This window comes from Chiloscyllium punctatum, chromosome 40, assembly GCF_047496795.1.
Source record: "Chiloscyllium punctatum isolate Juve2018m chromosome 40, sChiPun1.3, whole genome shotgun sequence".
NCBI lineage: Eukaryota > Metazoa > Chordata > Chondrichthyes > Orectolobiformes > Hemiscylliidae > Chiloscyllium > Chiloscyllium punctatum.
In genome coordinates, this window is record NC_092778.1 from 44,978,237 (window position 1) to 44,999,538 (window position 21,302).

The 21,302-nt window shown below is 42.1% G+C and overlaps 1 protein-coding gene across 1 annotated transcript in view; it reads right to left on the reverse strand.

Annotated features, from left to right (window-relative positions):
* Positions 1-5,843: 5,843 nt before the first annotated feature.
* amdhd2 (amidohydrolase domain containing 2) overlaps positions 5,844-21,302 on the reverse strand; it is a 29,463-nt gene continuing 14,004 nt past the window's right edge. The window contains exons 7-12 of the mRNA XM_072559742.1: positions 20,777-20,865; positions 19,352-19,496; positions 18,559-18,666; positions 17,832-17,900; positions 16,050-16,151; positions 5,844-12,037 (exon numbers count right to left, since the gene is read on the reverse strand). Coding sequence (XP_072415843.1) covers positions 11,928-12,037; positions 16,050-16,151; positions 17,832-17,900; positions 18,559-18,666; positions 19,352-19,496; positions 20,777-20,865 — 623 coding nt within the window. The 3' untranslated portion in view covers positions 5,844-11,927. The remainder of the gene's footprint in view (positions 12,038-16,049; positions 16,152-17,831; positions 17,901-18,558; positions 18,667-19,351; positions 19,497-20,776; positions 20,866-21,302) is intronic.

The window sequence follows — 21,302 nt, forward strand, 5'->3', positions numbered from 1 at the left end:
GAAATAAGTGGCCCTGGTAGAACCCAAACTGAACAACTGTGAGCAGGATTTTGCAAACACTATTTGAATGAACCCTTCCATTATTGATACCTAGAGTAGCCTCAAAGGGCAATACTTGGCTGGCTAAGATTTTCCACATTGTGGATAGGTTCCAATATTAGCTGTACTGGAACAGATTGGTTAAGGGTGTGGCTAATTCTGGAGCACAAGTCTTCAGTACCATTAGTGAAAGGTTGTCAGGCTCATGGTCTTTGCAGTATCCAGTGCCTTCAGCTGTTTTCTGATATCATGTGAGTCAGATGTTTCAAGATTAGTATTTATGATGCTGGGGACCTCAGGTGGACGCCATGATGGATCATCCACTCAGTCCTCCTGGCTACTGACAGATGTAAATGCTTCAGTCTGGTCTTTTGCAATTCTGAATGGTCTGTGTTCAAAAGACCAGTCACTGGACCTGAATGGTTAATAATTCCCCCCACCCCCCCCCCACCCCCCCAACCCCGGTGTTGCCAAATTTGCTGAGTTCTTGTTTGTTTCAGATCTCCAGCATCTGTATTTGTTGGTTTTATTTTGGTCTTTTGCCCTGCTGTGCTGGATATTTGTGAAGCCTCCACCTCCTAACTATGGCAAGCCAGGGAACACTTTGGTACAGTGTTAGTTTTCTATCACAAATACCCCATCTCAAACTTGTGCTCTGCCTGCATAGGGAATATTTTCTGAAATGCAAAGTATCTCAACGAGTAGAAACATTTTTAAAAATCAAAGTTAATTTTTAAAAATTACTGATATTTAAAAATGTAATACAACTAAAAGTAACTTATTCTTTAATGCAGCAGGATGAAACAGTGGAACTACGCCTGACAGCCAACAATTTTGTCAATGTGACTGAATTATCTTTTTGCGTATGGATGGGTGATGAAGCTCACCATGATTATATTTGGTGACTTATTGTCGTACTGAATAGTAATGATAGTTTCACATACTAAAATATTCAAGGTCAATATGTTATCATTAAATTGTACCAAACTAATTTTGAAGCTACGTCGTGTTTCAGTACAAATAAAAACAAATCTCTAGTCCACCAGTAATGATAAGAAGGAAAGAATTATTTAATGGGCTTAATTCTGCACAGTATGGGAATTACTGGAGTGAAAATAGAGAGCTGTGAAAGTAACATGCCACCATGTAGGTGCCCAGCATGAAGAAGGAACTTCTGTTTCTATGGTGCTTTTCACAACTTCATGTCATCCCAAAACACTTTACAGTCAGTGAAGCATTTTGAAGTGCAATGGAGGAAACACACTATTCAATTTAGACCAGGGAAGCTTATACAAACTGCACTGGAGACTAGACAACTTGTTGTCAGTATTGATTGTAGGATATGTATTAAACAGGTTCCAGGGATAGCTCCCTGGTTTCTTCAAACAGTGTCGGTGCATGTTACACTGAAATGAGAAGGCCACTGAGACTTCAGTTTAAAGTATCATTCAAAAGCCAAAACCTTCAACAGTCCAAAACCACCTCAATATTGAGCTGGAATGTCAACTTAGACTTTCTGCTCAAGTCTCTCGAGTGGGACTTGATTCATAGTCTTCTGTCTCGAGGCAAAAACATTACTGAGCCATGGCAGATACCAGATGAAAATTGCTAAATGAGGAATGGATATATTCTGATGCTGCTTCTAGCCATTCTATAATTTGGTAAGTTTGTGATTCTTGTGATGCTGAGATTCCCCTTTTTAAATGTCATTATTACCAGTCTTCCATCTGTCCCAGACAGTAGTTTCTTGAATTTCTTTTTAAGTGTATACATAGGATTCAAAACACTTTCTTCATATCATTTAATACAACTGTAATCAATATGTGGGCTGGCAAGGGGTGGATGTCAAAAAGTATCCTCCTCTTGGCAAGATGCAGATTGCAACTGGATTCTCTGAATATAATGAACAACACAAGAATGGCCAAAAGTACCATGAGGAATAATCAATGAACCAAAGGCATTGACAAAGAGCACTCTGGACAATGCAACCAATAGCATTACCAGGAATTACATGCAGTGAGAGTGAATGGAGTGGCAGTAAAGCTTTGCTTTGTTCACAATTATGTATCTTGCAACATTATCTTGAAGTCCAGTTTGTGACTCTTCATCCCTCCCAATCCCTTCCTGTGCTTCCTCGGCTTTACTACAACTTTAGAAGGACTTTACCAAAGACAGATATATGATATTTAAAATTCATCTCTTCCCTCTGGCTTGGTTGACAGAAAGTGCTGGGTAAATGCAAACACTCTAAATCTTGAGCTGTGAACCTGTGTCCCCTGGGACCTGTATTAATGCAGCCCAAACTCATTTTGTTGCAGACTCTAAAAAGCCATTAGAGAAACTGGGATCTTGTTCCATCTGCCTGGACTAATTCCCTTGAAGTACTAGGAAACAATGTCTGCAGACCCATGAACAACAGGATATTGGCCTCATTATTTTGTACTATTAATGTTATAATTTATAAATTTAATATTTATTGAATTGATATCAAAATGAAATTACACATGCAAAGGAATGTTATTTTAATATCTAACAGAGCAACATATTTATAAATCACGTTTCCCATTTAAACTCCTCCAGTTTCTTTATTTGTTCCATTGCTATCTTTGTTTGCCCTACACCACCATCCCTGCTGTTACTTCTGTCATCTCTTATCCCCCCTGAGACTAGATTTCAATTCCACATTGAATGGAAACTTCATCATTAAGTCCTCAGTGACTATAGGGCTTGCATTAAGGGAAATTGCTCATTCAGGGTTGCTTATGGTTCCCAAGATCCTTTGTTATATGTACTCCATAGCAGACCGAAGGATATGGCATCTGGAAGGGCAGGTGGGGTGTCTCCAAAAGCCACTCCTCTGCCCTACCTACTTTGTGACCCCTTTCTTGCATCTTCCTCCTGAGCTATAGGGAGAAGCTGTTTTCTCTGGATTGTTGGAGAAACCTTATAGAGGTTTATAAAATCATGAGTGGCATGGATAAGATAAATAGACAAAGTCTTTCCCCTGGGGTGGGAGAATCCGGAACTAGAGGGCATAAGTTTAGGGTGAGAGGGGAAAGATATAAAAGGAGCCTAAGGCGCAGGTTTTTCTCACATAGAGGGTGGTCCGTATATGGAATGAGCTGCCCGTGGAAGTGGGGAGGCAGGTAAAATTACAGCATTTAAAAGGCAGCTGGATGGTTACATGAATAGGAAGGGTTTCAAGGAATTTGGGTCAAGTGCTGGCAGATGGGACTAGATTAGGTTAAGATAGCTGGTCGGCATGGACAAGTTGGACTGAATGGTCTGTTTCCATGCTGTACATCTCTATGACTCAATGCTGTTTTTAGACATGCGGTTTGGGATCTAGTGACTATACCAGGCCTGAGTGCATGTCACGCTAGCACCAGGTACTGCCTCCCCATTGATGCTGCCATTTGTTGGACCTGCTGACATCTGACTGGTTGGAATCTCTCAATGGATAGGACTTCTAATTATCCCCACCCAGGACCTTTCTCCAGGTCAAGGCCTGCCATTGCCCATTTGAGTGTGATGGGCCATTCCCTAAAACAAAAGGTAACAGGCTTCTTGCTGACCTTCTGGCCAGCAGGACAAATGGACCTCACCTCCATTAATACTGTCCTCTCTTTCTCTTTCTACTGGCTATTTCCAGCAATTTCTGTTATTTCAGATTTCTACTATCCACACTGACTTGCTCATGTGACTTTTTTTCAACTCAATTTTATACTGCTTGCTCCTTTTTATCACTTGCTAAGTTCTTCATTGTAGATCTTTTATATATCAGGATGAGTTGGCGTAGATATTCACCTAGAAGTTATTGGGTTAGTTGAAATGAAATTAAGTTGTGTGAAATGATAAGGAGAGACATAAGACTTGATAATGATCTAATGATTAGAAAATTCACATTTTAATGTCTTAGTGTTTGGCTGAACAAATGTCTGTTTCTTTACATCAAGTGTTGAACTCAACAGTAATGGGATGAACTGTAACACTAACAGTAGAAAGCTGAAGTTCTATTTAAACACACAATAAATCAGTTAATGTAGAATATTTTTCAGCTGATTTTATGATTTTCACAGAATTGTGCTGTGTAAATATCATTCAGTTTGTCGAATCACATTTAAGTGGTGAATAGTAAGCGCATGCTTAAAATTTTATGTCAAAGCTCATATAAGAAATAAGCATTTTTCCAAGGAGACTCAAGGAAGCTTAAACGGGTTAATTGATCAAACTGGCACGGAAAACATGACATACTTTTGATATTTACCAGTTGTAAAACTGCTCATTTGCTCAACACTGGATAGTAACAAGATTTGATTGTACAGCTTCTTTTTACGGAGAGAGTTTGAAAAAGCTTGTCTCACAAAATATGTAGCTGAGGGAGGTCAATTGATCAACAATGGGCTGATCATCTGTTCTGGCTTGATCTTCAGGGATGTCTACATAAAACAGTTCGTTTGTGATCGTAAACATGGTATGTGTAAGATTTTTGCAAAATTTTTAATTGTGTACTTTGCTTTAATACAGGACATTGGGTATATTCCATTGTTAAGCTGCGTCAGGTTATTGATATCCAGAGTATATTGATGGACAGACTTGAGGGAACAAAGAATTTATATCTAATTCTGATTTTTGTTCCCCTGTGTAAACAGTAGAGCAGCGTTATCCAAAAAATGCTATTGCTTATGAAACTTGAGACAATCAGGTCAATATTATTTGTGATATGATATAAGATATGTAATATTAATAAATTAAATGCACAATCATTTAAAAATAGGTCACATCCAAGACCAATACAATCACTACCAGAGCCAGATGGACAACTTTAACAGCATTTTGCAGCTTAACTGTTCTGCAAAGCAAGACTCTTACATTGACTTTCAAAAGACAATAAGAATCTGTTAACTAGAATTGATAATCTCTTTCTGATGCTGCCCTCCAATATATTTAAGAAAAAAAACATTTCTTCAAGTAATGTCTCTATTTTATCAAAAGTTATATGTTAAGAGACATGGAGGGAAATGAATCAATCCATGTTACACATGCTGGCAGCTGTGCTCTGACTCTTGTTTTGCTTCAGTTTTGTCACCTGCCATTCTCAGATTCTATTCAGACATTTCATAAACCTTTGCTTCATGATTAGCTTGTAATCTTTCCTTTCATGTTAAGCTGGTTTATTCCTTTTAATTGCTTACTTCAACACACCTATAACAAATGTGTTCACCCTACATTATGTCACTGCATTGTCCTAATTTGTGAAATTACACATTTTAATCATTACCAATAGTCTTGCAATGTAATTGGTCACTTGTGCTTCTCAATTGTTTTATGAAAACTAGTTAAATAAAACTATGTTCTTCAGTTAGTTTCCCTCGTGTCACTGGATTTCCCAGAACAATTTTGGGAACAAGCAATTAGATTGCTGTCCTCTGAAGGGTAACCTTGCTTCCAATGCACTTCACAGAGTGGTCCTGCCGATCTATTTCATCGGTTGTTGATTCTCCTGCTTCTTGGATGCTGCCTGACCTGCTGTGCTTTTCTAGCGCCACATTTTTTGACTCTGATCTCCAGCATCTGCTGTCCTCACTTTCTCCTTCACAGCAGTCTAAGGTTAGTTAGAAGCTAATTGTTGCCTGAAGTTTATGTAATTATTTTAACTACATCCTGAAATGTTATCAAACACAATCAAATGAAGTTTATGTACATTGGCAGCTGCTTATAATGCCTTTGGGAAAAAGCAGTAATCAAAATGTGGATTAAAACAAGAATCAAATGATTTTTAAAAAAAAAAGACACCGGTTGCAAGGCATTTTTACTGCAGTGTACATTTATTATTATATACCTAGAATATATTAACACTTGTGTATAACACAGCCTTTACTATTTGTTGTACTTTAGCCATAACTTTGCAATGGAATCAATATCACAGACACAGCAATAACAATTTGGTGTTTGTATAGCACCTTTTAATGTATAAAGATGTTCAAACAGGCTAATCAGATAAAAACTAACAAAGGCAAAGGAGGCAATATTGTGCACCTGACCAAAAGTTTGGTCGTGGAGGTAGTTTTTTTTTTAAAAAAGAGGTGCATCTCAAAAGGAGACAAAGGCTGGGATTTGAGCTCAGCTGCTAAAAACAGAACTGCTTCAACTTACTTGGAAAATACCCTTGCAGTATTTAATCTCTCAGTGAATCAGGATCAGTTGGGGCTGGACCTCCTGTAGGCAGTCAGCAGCAGTGCATTTATTTTGTAGCATTGAACCTTCTCATCCTGGTCTATAACATGCCAGCCAAAAACCAGTCTAGCGAAAGCACAGAGGGGAAAAAAAATCAATTTGCAAAATTAAATTAGTTCACAAAAAAATTATGCGCTAGAGCTGGCAAGGGCAAAATTGGTGAAATAACTTCACAAGCTGCAAACCATTGATTGAAAGTTTATTTAATTAAAAGAAATGTTGATAGGTTTGCTGGAAATATGGTTGCCTTTTGAGATTCTTTTCCTGTATATTATTTCAGAGAAAGCCCACAGGTAGAGACTGACACCTGCTGGATGCTAGACAGGACAGTGGGATTTGAGGAGTGGACAAGTTGTTGGAAGTCTGAAACTTGACAGTGACCAAGAGCTTAGGAAAGAGGAATTGTCCCACCACCAAGTAAATCCTGTGGTACCCCAATCATATTGATTCCTTCAGGATGCTGATTGGTTGACTGACTGACCACCCCTACCGGACAGCATTCATAGCTAGTCTCTGACCAGGTACAAATAATTTTCTGATTAATAACACATAATAATAATTAGGCCATCAAGAAGTACATTAGCCATTGAGAGCAAGTTTACTATTTAGGATAGCTAGGGGCACAGTAAAGGGAAGGAAAAGACTTTTAGTTTAAAGTTCAATTATTTCAATCTACAGAGGCCTGACTGGTAAGGCAGATGAAGTCAGAGCATGGATTGGCTCTGACTGGGATATTTTAGCTCTAACTGAAACATGGCTGAGAGAAGAGCAGGACTGGCAGCTCAATATTCCAGGGTACAGAAGCTACAGGTGTGACAGAAGTATAAGTGCGCGAGGAGGAGTTGCCCTTTTTGATAAGGCAGGACGTAACAGTACTCAGAGGATATTCTAAAGGGGTCATCAAATGAGGCCATTTGGTTAGAACTTAGAAACAAGAAGGGGATAGTCACTTTGTTAGGACTGTATTATAGACTTTCAAACAGCCATGGATTCTAGAGGAGCAAGTGTGTAGAGGGATTGCAGATACCTGTAGGAATACTAGAATAGTATTTGCTGGAGATTTTAATTTCCCCTCAACTGACTGGGCCACCCAGAGTGTAAAAGGCCCGGTCAGGGTGGAATTTGTCAAATGTGTCCAAGAAGGGTTCCTAAATCAATATGTAAAGGGCCATACTCGGGAGGGCGCAACACTGGACCTCCTCTCAGGAAACGAGTTCAGGTAAGTGACTGATGTGTCAGTCGGAGAGCACTTTGGGTCCAGTGACCATAACTCTCTTAGTATTAACATAATTATGAATAAAGATAGGACAGGTCCACAGCTTGAGGTGCTCAACTGGAGCAGGACCAATTTTGGGGCCATTAGGCAGGATCTATCAGAGGTCAATTGGGTGAGTCTGTTTGAAGGAAAAGGAATGACTGGAAAATGGGAGGCTTCTAAAAGTGTAATATCAAGAATCCAAGGCTAATATGTCCCTGTTAGGGTGAAGGGGAAAAACTGGCAGATTTAGGATCCCTGGCTGATGAGGGATATTGAGGCTCTGGTCAGGAAAAAGAAGGCATACTTTGGGTTTAAGCTTTCAGGTTCAAGTGATCCCTAGATGACTATAAAAAGTGTAGGAGCATACTTAAGAGGGAAATCAGAAGATCAAAAAGACAGTATGAGATGGATCTGGCAGATAAGGTTAAAGTTAATCACAAGAGATTCTATAGCTATATTAAGAATAATAGGGTGGCTAGGAAGAGAATAGGTCTCCTTAAGGATCAACATGGCTGTCTAGGTGTAAAGCCACAGGAGACGGGGAAGATTTTTAACAAATATTTCTCCTCAGTGTTTACGGAGGAGAGAATCATGGATGCTAAGGGAAACAAATGGGGATGTTTTGGGCCACATACATATTACCAAAAAGGAGGTGTTTGTAGCCTTAAACCGCATTAAGTTGGATAAATCCCGTAGGCCTGATTAACTCCATCCTTGGATAAAGTGGGAGGCTGGGGAGAAATAGCAGGGGTTCGGGCAAAGGTTTTTGCCTCAGCTTTAGCCATTGGTGAAGTTCCAGAAGACTGGACGGTGGCTAATGTTGTTTCATTTTAGCAAAGACAAGCCAGGTAACTACAAACCAGTGAGACAGACATGAGTGATACAAAGTTGGAGATAATACTGAGGGACAGGATCAACCAACACTTGGATAAAGTAAGGTCTGATTAGGGATAGTCAGCATGGAATTTTGTGTAGGAATTCATGCCTGACAAATCTTTTGTGGAGTTTTTCGAAAAGATAACCAAGAGGATAGATAAGGGTAGGGCAGTGGATGTTGTTTGTATGGACTTTAGCAAGGTTCCATACGAAAGGCTAGTCATGAAGGTTAGGGTCACACGGGATCCAGGGACAGCTAGCTAATTGGATTCGAGATTGCCTCGATGGTAGGAAGCAGAGGGTGATGGTTGAACGTCATTTCTTGGGCGAGAGGCCTGTCACAGGGGTGTGCCTCAGGGGTCGGTGCTGGGACTTTTGTTATTTACATAAATGATCTGAATGTGAATGTACAAGGCATGAGTAGTAAGCTTGCAGATGATACAAAATTAGGAGGTATCATTGATAGCGAGGAAGGTTATCAAAAATTACAGAGGGATATTGATCGGATGTGGAATCAGATGGGCTGAGGATTGGCAAATGCAATTCAGTACAGACAAGTGTGAGGTTTTGCACTTTGGGAAGTCAAAGGTAGAACTTATACAGTAAATGGTAAGGTCCTGAGGAGTGTTGTAGAACAGAGGGACCTAGGAGTACAAGTACATAGTTCTATGAAAGCAGTGTCATAGGTAGGCAGGGTGGTGAAGGTGGCATTTAGCATGCTGGCCTTCATTGGTCGAGGCATTGAGTAAATGAGTTGGGTCAATAAGTTAGTTGCCTAAGTCATTGGTGAGGCTGTACTTGGAGTATTGTGTACAGTTGTGGTCACTCCATTAAAGGAAAGACACAGTAAAACTGAAAAGAGTGCAAAGACGATTTACGAGGATGTTGCCAGGCCTAGTAGGCCTGAGTTATAGGGAAAGGTTGGCCAGGATGGGACTTCATTCTTGGAATGTAGGAGAAAGAGGGGTGAAAACTGTGGTGTATAAAATCATGAGGGGCATAGATAGGATGAATACATATAGCCTTTTTCCCAGGGATAGGAAATTGAAAACTAGAGGGCATAGGTTTACGGTGAGAGGGGAAAGATTTAAGAAGGACCCGAGGGCTAACTTCTTCACACTTAGAGCGGTGAATATATGGAATAGGCTGCCAAAGAAAGTGGTTGAGGCAGGAACAATAATAACATTTTAAAAACATTTGGATAGGTATATGGGATGGGAAGGGTTTAGAGGGATATGGCCTAAATGTGGGCAATTGGAACTGGCTGAGTGGGCACCATGGTCAGCATGGACCAGTTTGGGCTGAGGGGCTTGTTTCCATACTGTATTACTCTGACTCTAATGCCTTGCCAGACACTTCTCAACCCAGCTGGTAAATAACCGAGGCTCTGATCTTCAGTTTCCTCCAGCTTATCTGATGGTAGCTCTGGTTTACTTTAACTGGTTTTGATACTAGAGTCTGTTCAACTGACAATCAGATGCCTTTGATTTGTGAGATTGAACATAGGGGCAGAGTGTAGTCCTTGAAGAAGTTTCAAAAGGTGAGACTTGTCACATTGAGTTGGACCAGGAACTGATGTGGGTAAAACTCAAGGATCTTCAATCTGGAAGGTGGAAAATGGGAGGTTAACCACATGAGAACTGGAATAGTTATGTATGCAGGTACCGAAGGTATGTGATGAGGGTCTTAGCAGATAAGCTCGTTATTTTTCTCCATTGTGAGAAAATCCAGCCCTTGGCTGGGAGCTCAGTCAGCTGGTTAACCGTGAAGAACTTTCGGATTAAGGTCCTCATCTAAACTGCAGGGTGTAGATCTCAGGCCTGATCCTCCAGCTAAACACATTGCTGAGCTGCGACAGGTTAAACATCAATGCAGAGGAGTTCTTCGATCAAGACGGGCTGTGTTTCTTGGTGGATTGTAAAGCATGCCTTCTGACCTAGTTTGCAGGTAAACTCCTTCCACATTTGTAGAGCGGGCAAAGGTCAGGAGCAAGGGTAAAATAAAACAACTAAAGCAGGGCCTGGGCCAGAGCCTGATTTCACTCCAGTCTTCATGCTGAAGCTGTTCAAAGTGGTCCACTACACTGGAGACACTGCACAAGGTGCAGATGTGGAAACAGCCCAAAAGAATCATCTGAATTATTTCTTCCATGCCTGAAACTTATTCTCCCTACAGTAAGCATCAAGAAAACCATGGTTATGGGACAGAGTGTTACAGCATCTTGCTGAAAGTGGTTAGCAAATTCTGTCCCACTGGATCCACAGTGGCAGATAATCTGTCTCTTGATACTGAACTTGTTGTATGGATAAGGCAAGCAGCTACTGCCATCAGCCAACTCTCAAAACTCACACGAATTATATCAGGAGCTGGTTAATGAGGCCTGTGTTCTCAGTGTCTCGTACAACTGTGAAATATGAATGACTTCCAGCTGTTGAGAGGGGAGGCTCAACAACTTCCATCCTCATTGGATGCCAAGATGCCAAAGGACAAAACACAGATGTTGTAGTCCTCTCAAAGGCAACTCTCCCTGGTGTATTGGCACTCGTTGAGCAGAAGCAACTTCCCATGCTCAGGCAGGCTTAGAAGATGGAAGACGGATGGACACTTGAGGATATTCTGTTTGCTAAGGTGGCTGGAGGCAGACCATCAGTTAGACACCCACAATATTCCACTTCAAAGGTTTGAAACATTAAGTTCCACAGTTGCAGGACATTAGCTGAGACAGAGATACAGCGATGTTACTCATACACTGCTATAGAGATCAGTGATCACAGCGATGTGAACAATAACTGCCAACACTAAAATCAACAATCCACAATGACACCTAACAGCTACTTCAAATCTACCTCTCGTGGAAGAACTACCACACCCCCAGCTTTCTCTCAGCTGGCCTCTTCAACCTCCAGCACAAATGCACCATGAGTTGCTACCCCCATCCACAACACATTTAATTTGCTGTATGTGCACCATCTTATGTAGATGGGAACATGATGATCGAATCAACATAATAGTTGATATTGAGAATACTCTGATCTCAGCTACTTTGGGTCTTCATTCAGGGACACCACCTTTACTGGAAGTAAATAGTTTCGTATGGTCAGGTGTTGAGTTACTGCAAAAGCATCACTCCGTTCCATTCTCTCCCCTAGCAATACCTTTGCCTCCCATTGTGGCAGAAAATGCTCAAGTTAAAATCTAGAATCTAGACCCTGCCTTGACATAATTCAAGGTGGTATCTGCTTCCAGTACAAACTCAGATGAACTTTACCAATATCCTCCTGAGGGACACAAGTAAGAAGTCAGAGTATCAACAGAGGCAGGTACTTTATGCTGAAAATTTAGCACAGCTGAAGTAAATGCATAGATGGGTGAAAACCTCAGGTTGAGAATGGTGAATGTGCCTGTAGGCAGTGTGAACCTGGTGTCCAGTGTATACGAATTCAATGTTCTATTCATCCAGCCAGCCAGGAATTATCACTCAGTCTCAGATGTCACTTGCTTATATTGGGCCGACATGTTATTCACTGCCCATTTCCAACTCATTTGCAACCTTACAGTGTTTCCACACCCATTCTCCTGCGATGTATGTTGCTTTGACATTTAGCTCCTTATCCATCAGCACCAGGTCTACAATAAAGGATAAAAGATGAAAGCAAATGATCAGATTCAATTCATTCAACTTGCCAGTTCTGGCTGTGGCTCAGCACTTTCAGATCACAATCAAAGGGTCATGGGTTCTAATCTCACCCAAGAGATATTAACAAAACCCAGTGTACAATCCTATGGTGTGCTGATAGCGCGCCGCACTGTCAGAGGGACCGTAGTAGGGAGCACCAGGTCAGCACCGAGGGAACGCCGCACCGTCAGAGGGTCGGTACCAAGGGACTGCCGCAGTGTCAGAGGGGCAGTGCTGAGACAGTACTTGACTGTCAGAGGTTTAGTATTTAAGGAATACTGCACAATTGAGTTGCCATCTTTTGATGGATGAGACTTTATACCAAGGCCCACCCATTCTCTTTTCCCACTCATCTCTAGATGTAACAGAACCTTTTATTCCATTTGAAAAGAATGTTTTGCATCTCTGTAGTGTCCTTCATAATCCGTGAATGTTCCAAGGCACTTCATGGCCATTTAAGTGTCATTATTGTAATACGTGAAATGTAGCAGTCAATTTGCAGATGGGAAACTCCTCCAAATAGCAATGTGATCTATTTTTATGATGGCAGTTGGGGAATCTAAATGAGCCAGGACACAAAGCAGGAATCCACAGCCATTCTCTGAAATAGTGTTTGTGGGTCTTCTATATCCACCTCCCCATGTACACATGCCAGAAGATAGTATCTCAAATAATACAGCACTCCCTCAGTTGGGAATGTAACCTTTATTTTCAGTTCAAATCCTGGTTTGGAATTTGAACCCATGATTATCTTTCAGTTGAGATGTTACCATCTGATTTGATTAAGATCATGCAAATTATCTTTTTTTTTATTTGCTTGTGGGATGTGGGCTGGTTCGACTAGCAATTATTACCCTGGAGAAAGTGATGGTGAGCTGCCACTGAACTGCTGCAGCCACTGGGGTGCAGGCACACTAACATTGTTAAAGAGCAAGTTCCAAGATTTTGGCCCAGCAACAGAAAATAAATGGTCATAATTTCCAAGTCAAAAAAGTGTATGGCTTGGAGGGGAACTTGCGGCTGGTAGCGTTGTTATGTATCTGCTGCCCTTGTCCTTCTAGGTGGTAGAGTATGGAAGGTGATGTCAAAAGAATCTCGAGTTACTGCAGTATGTTTGCCACGACGCAGTATTGAGTACAGACAGATCAAATGGTGAAAGCAAAGAGAAACAATGTACATGGTATGGTTAAATAGATTATCTGCAATTTTGAGTTTTTTGGGGGCGGAGAGGCAGATGGGAGGAGGAGTGACAGACACCACAGAACATTATTTCAGGTGATTAAAGAAATAGGATGCAGTGCATAAAAGAGCAAATTATAGATAGAATGGTCTCCTCTCATTTAATGCCTCATGTATCAATTCATCAACCATCATTAAGACAGGAGTTTTAACAGTGTTTTGAATAGTATATGCCACAGATTATTAGTAAGGCAGTTTGGATAGGTCCTAAAGGGAAGTAAAGATTTTGAGGCTAATGCATCAGAGGGAGCTGGCAAACACTGCTTTTATAATTTGTGAAGTACACTCATTCACAATGGAGGTGCAAAGAATTCAAATTCTTTTCAGTCAAACTCATTAGAAACTGGGAAGATCTGTTTCACAGATTGGAATCATAGCATAAAAGTGACTTCTACGTCCTTGCAGATTATTTAAACAGCTATGAACAAAGAGCACAGAATTGTTTCTGAAGAAAACATATCCAACCACTGTCACATTCAGACAAGCACTTCAATTAAGATTTCAGATTAAAAGGCAAAACACTTGTGTAATAATGCCTTCTGAGTGACTGCAGCATGGTACTGCAGTTTTTTAAAACATCTCTCTCATCATTCAATTGAGTCTAAAGGAAAAGAAATCCCATTTCCCTCAATGGCTCACATTTTTAAATTCAACTCCAACTTTAGATGTTGCTTGCTCCTTGCTCCCACTCCACAGTTTTTTTCATCTCTACCTAGAGTGTTGTGGATAACTTAAAATGGACTGTATATATCACATCATCTGTTAAGGATAGTCCATGATACAATAGTTAATCACCCATAGGTTCTGGGGAGTCTGATGATTGATCTTATATTTGATAGCATCCTGACTGAACTGTTCAGTCAGCACTGACTGAGGACAGAAGCGAGTGAGAAAATCCCAAAAAAGAGGGATAGGTCAGATAGCAGCCCATGGGAAGAGGAATTAGAGAGGTGCCACTAAAATGGAGTATTCCCCATTGACACTGGAATAATCTTCCCCAAATGTGAAACTTTCATTGTGGATTAACTGGTGCAGTTTATCACACAATTCCAGTTTGTAATTAAACTTTAGTACAATATTGTGATTAAGATTTGTGAAGTTTAAACTAGGTTAGGAAGGAATCAGAGAGAAGAAACAATGAATTCTATGGGAGACAGAGATTTCATTAACCTTGTTTTCTGTCGCTCTGAAACCCACTTTTATTTTAAATAAAGAATCAGTTTCCCTGATGTAGAATCATCTGATACAGTCAGTCCCTCTGCGAAAACTGACAATTAAAAGTAAACGATAAAAGTGAACTCATTAAAAAAGGTTACTACCAATGCTGTACCACATATGGTCATGTTGGCATGTGCTCATGTGATGAGAAGATGGGATACATCAAATGAAAACTGGAATCCTCTTGTCACTTTTGGAGGTGTTTGTGTCATTGTTTCTCCTGAGATGTTGGATCAGACAAGGCTACGTTCGAAGGGGACAGATAGCCAGTGTAAAAGGATTAGGAGCAGGAGACCATGCAGCCCTTCCAGACTGGATCCTGATTAGGTTGTGGCTGAATTGTACTTCAGCTGTATTACCCTGCCCTTGCTTCACCTCTATCTTCACCTCTATTCCTGTCTATCAATTCCTGAAAATCGACTTTCAGGCTTTTGGGAGGGACTGGGAGATGAGGATTATAGATTTGGAGGGGAGAGAGAGAGAGGGAGAAGGAATAGAGAGGAGGGCGGGGTGTTGGAAAAAGGGGTGCGTGTTGCTTGCACCCACTACAGTCCCTGGGACTGGAGATAACTGGGCTCTCAAACAGAAATGGTGATGAGCTGTTCACAACAGGAGAATGGATTTGGCAAAGTTCATGGTGGATACGTTAACTCCAACACAGGAGGATATTAAATCATGTTAAAAAAAAATCTACACCAAAATGAAAATTTAAACTGCTCTAAAGCTGGCATTTGGGGTAATGAGGCAGAGTTGAAGCAGGATCTGAATAACGATTGATTAGTTCCATACTTGCAGAAAGATTGTATTAAACAGATTACAATTGGAAACCATTTCTAGAAATTACTTTGCAACAATTATTCAAAAGCTTCAGCTCATTTGATTTTTACAATCACCAATATTACATCAGAAATGGTCAGTCGTTCAGACATTCTGACTGTATGGGCATTAAGATAATGCCCATTCTGGGATAATGAAGGTGCTGCTGAAGTGTTTATCTTGCCTCTGTTGCTGACATTTTATGGTGATTATTGATGTCATTTCCTAAGTAGTTTTATCTGCTTTAGATAATCCAGAGATTTAAAGGCAAAAGCTTAGAAAACAGATGAAGAATCATTTACTGTGACTGAGATGGATTTTACTGAAGAAGTGTGATGTCTGTAACAGTATTAATGACACAGGGATTGCGAAGCCCAAGTGTGCACAGACTATGAACTAGGTTTCATGCAGGTCACAGTCTTAAGGTTTGTGATTTAATCCATTCCTGCTGGTTCTCTAAGGATCATGTCATACAATGTGTTCAGGAGACAGGCCATTCAGCAGACAGAGATTAAAGAGCAGACAAAGTAACCCCAGCACCCTGGCATCACCTCACTATATCCACCCCCTTCAGTCACAAACACTCTCACTGTGATACCTGTCTTAAGGTCTGTCTTTCAAAATTCTGCCTTGAACCCCCTGGCTCAAGCTCGTGGTTATACAGATACTGAGGGACTACCACTCTCTTACCTGCATCAGTGCCGTACTCCAGGGTTCCCTTTGTCTGTGAAATCCCAAGGAGCTCAGCAGGATGAAGTGAAGCAGCTTCCAGCGCATGCTCCATTGAACAGCCTGAGAGGAAAAGAGCAAGGATTCAACTAGGTAAGTTTTCACAAACTAGGACCATGTTATCACAGAGTCCATTCTACAAACAGGACCAATTCTTTACTGGGCTTTAAAGGGCAGTGACTTCTCCACAGGATTCAGCGTCAAGTCTAACATGTAACGTGTAGCTCTTCATGACACACCTCCCGTCCCTCTATCTCTCAACTTGTTTGCACATCCATTCTCTCTTGTGTTTATCCAGCTTTCCATCGAATCCTGCACTCTGCCCGAGGGTCAGGACCGGGGGAGCACCACACTGTCCCGAGGGTCAGGACCGGGGGAGCCCCACGCTGTCAGAGGTGCTGCCTTTTGGATTCTACATTCAACCAAATCCTTGTCAGCCCAACCATATGGCCATCAACTGCTGTTATCCTGGTGAATGTTCACCACGGTAAAATATCCAAATTAAATTTCAAAATTGTCAAACATTTAACAAATGTAATTTAAAAAAAAATGATGTACTGTAAAGAGAAAAACCATTTTAAACAAAGCAGATTTTGACCTCGTTTTTTAAAATTGGCTTCTTATTGCATACAGTGAAGCACTATCTGGAAAGAAGGGTGAGTATGTGCAGTCATAGTTTATTATTGTCGGATCGATGTCAACAAACACTTCCAAGATTGAAACTACTCACCTCAACTGCTCCCTGTGGGAGCAAGTTCCACATTCTAATTATTATTCACTGACCAAATGACTCCTCCCAGGTGCCTGTGTTTACAACACATTCAGCCTGCCAACACCAGCCCAGGTGACCATGGAATTTAGTGATGAGTGAAATAGCCCAGTCAAACCACAATAACTATCACAAACATCCCACTCAATCATCCTGACAGCAGGCAGAACTCTCCTGCATTGAGCCTTGTTAACAGATTCTAACCTGGCTGGTCAAACACAAACTCTGGCTCTAAGAGTCATAGACTTTCTTCAGGGATAGAGTTTATTGACGACACCAGTCCAATAGCTCTCTCCTGGTCTCAGCTGATCCCCCCTCCCATAGCATCAATTTTTAAATTTAATAGCTATCACTCTTTTCTAACTTGGACTACTTAGGATATTAACATGGCTGTGGAATATTTTTCCTCATGTCCACATGGGTCAGTTGATGAGCCCTCCGTTCAGAGTCTCATCTAAAAGAAAGTACCTCCAGCAGTGCAATGTTTCTTCAACCAAGCCTCTGAGAATGTGGCACATCCTCAGCACTTATTAACAGTGCAGTGCTCCCCAATAATAACCTTTTGTCAGTGCAATGCTCCCTCAGTGCTGAACCTCCGACAGCTCGTGACGTTCCCTCAGCGCTGACCCTGTGATAGCACAGTGTTCCCTCAGCAATGACCCTTGGACCGTGCAGTCCAATGTTGGACTTCAGTGTCTGAGGTGAGGAGAACAGAGATTCTGGGACTGAATGAATTTGCAGGATCAGGTTCCAGCTCCTTCACCAGCTCAAGACAATAATGATGACATGTCTCCCTCGACTGGTTCAAGATAGTTACTGCAGGCATTTACTGGTCAGCTATACTCCACAGTAACCTCCAACCCATTCAGAACTCTCCCCACACACTTCCACCCCTCTCACTGGTTGAGTTGATGCTTGTCTCCTGCAGTTGGATCAGGATGCCCCAAAAGGCCCAACCCCTTGTGACTTCTTACCTGCCACCTGCCAGAGGTGTCGGACACACATATCCATTGTAGCGATGCTCCCACTCAGTGTCTTGGTCCCTGTGCAGACAAAGTTCAGAGATAATTTAGAGTTGCTTACACTATTACATCCTGGCCAACAGTCCACATAAACATTTCCCTTTGTGCTTGTGATCAACAGCTGTAACCAATTTTGAGATTCACACTCCATGCCATCATATATATCACATCTGAAATCACATTCAATGCCCATCTTTCTACATGGAATGGCAGTTTCAGGTTTCAAGACCTTGCTCTAACTCATTGCTCTGATTCCCTAAGCGTGTTCCTCAATCCCTGAAATCTGCAAGGAACAAGTACCTTCAGGAGATAAACTGAATAAATGAAAATCTTAAACATAACAATCTTTGTGGATCAGATGCTCAGTAGCAAATGCAAAAACCTTCCGAACAAGTTTAAAACCTCATCTTAGAAATGGGATTGTCAGAGTGTGGCGCTCCCTCAGCGCTGTCCCACCGACCCTGCGGGGCACTCCCTGTATTCTCTAATGGGAGTGTACACTCGGCTCTGGTGTTCTAGTTTCTGGAATGGCTGTTGAACCCTTAGCCTTCTGAAACTCAGGATGAGAGTTACTCACTGAGTTACATTGAAGGATACAGGGTTACCCCACAGTTAATGTAACAACAACTTGGATTTGCCATGTAGTGTAAGATGCACCAATCTCGATACTACTCCTCACCTGCAACATAGGCATGTAGCCCATCAATCTCGATTACCTGCTGCCCCAATGTGTGTCGTCCTGCTGGAAGTCCCATCGCCATGATTGCATCTGTCACCAGTACCAACCCTGCAACAGGACAGAGACCCGAGAAGGGTATTCACAGGCAGGCAGGCAGACAGACAGACCATCCATAGGTCACCTCTCAGAGGAGTGCTGGAAGGAAGGGATGCAGCTGACCTGTAAATAGGCCACATCTAAGGATTAGCCCCCCACCCTGGCATCACTTGGTAGACAGTGGGAAAAGTAGTCCAAACAGCGGTAGAGTCCACAGAGGGATATTGAGTGTGAGCAAACTCTTGGCAGATGGAAGATAATGTGAGAAAACGTGAGGCTATGTATTTTGAAAAAGTGATGTCTAGTTCTATATTGTCCCATATCTTGTCCTCATCCATCTTTCAAGATCCGTCAGGACTTTATACATTTCAGTTAGTTATGAAAATGTTGGAGATGTGGGAAAGATTGTATTTGACTGACAGTCAGAAAGGACCCGGTTGGGGCTCCACAAGGATTGTGCTCAAGGGGAAGGACATGTCAACTGACAAATGGCAGTAGTGCGGCCTTCAGAGGAAGCTCAAATGCCAACATTGGTGACCTGGCAATGGATGGTGGTGACAGACTCAGGGCTCTGAAATGGACTTTACCATCCCTGTTCCATCACCAGTGTCCAAAGAGAGAGTGAGATGCCTGGTCAGTTAACGATGCAGGGAGAGTATGACTATGGAGAAGGGGAAATTGCTACTTGACCTTTTACCTGTGGGATGTGCTCGATAAGCAATCCTCAAAGCTGCAGGATTTGTATGAATCCCATCAGCAATCATTCCATAGAATATGGACTGTCCAGCAGGGATCTCATTGCTAGTCAGAAGGCCCACAATTCCTGGATCGCGGTGATGGAACTGAGGGAACAGAAATAAAGTTGTGAAATCTCACCTCTCACCTAAAAAATACAAATCACCAAAGAGACTGAACCATCCCCTGGGGCAACTGTGGTTGTTATAACTGTCTGATACAGGATCTGAGCTGTTGAAAATACTCCCATTCCCAAACTTTAGAAAATGTCTGAACCCTGTGAAACGCTCCTCCCGGGTGAAAGTGAGGACTGCAGATGCTGAAGATCAGAGCTGAAAAATGTGTTGCTGGAAAAGCGCAGCAGGTCAGGCAGCATCCAAGGTGCAGGAGAATCGACGAAGAAGGGCTTATGCCCAAAACGTTGATTCTCCTGCTCCTTGGATGCTGTCTGACCTGCTGCGCTTTTCCAGCAACACATTTTTCAGAAATGGTCTTCCCGGGCTGACTTCACCCCATGGGACCTCCTCCCAGTGACTCAGGCACTATGTGATTAGATTAGATTCCCTACAGTGTGGAAACTGGCCCTTTGGCCCAACTAGTCCACACCGACCCATTTCCCCCTGACTAATGCACCTATCATTATGAGCAATTTAGCATGGCCAATTCACCTGACCGGCACACCTTTGGTCTGTGGGAGGAGGAAACCGGAGCACCCGGAGGAAACCCATGCAGACACGGGGAGAATGTACAAACTCCACACAGACATTGCCCTAGGCTGGAATCGAACCTGGGATGCCGGCGCTGTGAGCCACCGTGCCACCCTTGTCACACTGCTGCTTTATGGACCTGGCTGTGCACTTCCCATGTCACACAAGAGACTATGAAACACTTTAGAAAGTGCTGGGAAGGTGAAGGGCACGATTGAAATGCAAATCTTTCTGAATTTTTCACTCCGCAAAGTCAATCTCTGATGAGCAGGTGGATTGTCAGATTTTGTTCATCAACAAGTGAAAGCTCGACTGCATTACTCTCAGAGTGGAAAAAGCTCAGTCAAGGAGCAATTTAAGGTATTGCTGTATTCTACTTTTTATAATCCCAGTATGTTCAAGAATATCAGTGAGTTCTTGTGTGTCCATCTAAGTAGGCATTCCCTCAATTTATGTTCCATCTGAAATATCCCCTCAGTCCTGACCCTCTGACAGTGCGGCGCAGCACTCCCTCACTCCTGCTTAAGGAGTATCAGACTGGATTTCCTGTGCTGTATTCTCAGAAGTGGAACTGCCTGCTGATTCCGAGATAAGTGTGCTACCTATTGAGCAAGAGGAATCTGAGCTTCCGAAGAGCCAGCCCCCCCTGTGCGTGGTGAGTCGGGCAGGGTTGTACTCACCGGCAGCATAGCATTGAAGAGGTGGGTGATAAAGGTGGCTCCTTGTTTCACCGCAGCTTCGGCTTGTGCCAGGTTAGAGACAGAATGTCCTGCAAAGGTTTCAGGCAAGAAAACAACTGATACATCAAAAACAATTCCTTCCACAAAATCTAACTTTTGAGATTCTTCTGAAAGGAAGAGGGGAGGGAAGGAGACTGTTTCTGTTGGAAGAAAGGGGTGGGAACGGAGAGAAAGCCAAGAGGGAGAACAGGAGGGAGAGGGGGAGACGTGAGAGTGTGTCTTAGAGTCCTATAGCACAGAAACTTGGTCCAACCAGTCCATGCTGAACATAATCCCAAACTAGACTAGTCCCAGCTGCCTGCTGCTGGCCCATATCCCTCCAAACCTTTCCTCTCACGTATCTATCCACATCTTTTAAACATTGTAGTTGTACCGAAATCCACCACTTACTCAGAAGTTCATTCCACACGCGAACAACTCTGTAAAATATCTGCCTCATGCCTTTTTTAAAATCACTCCTCTCACC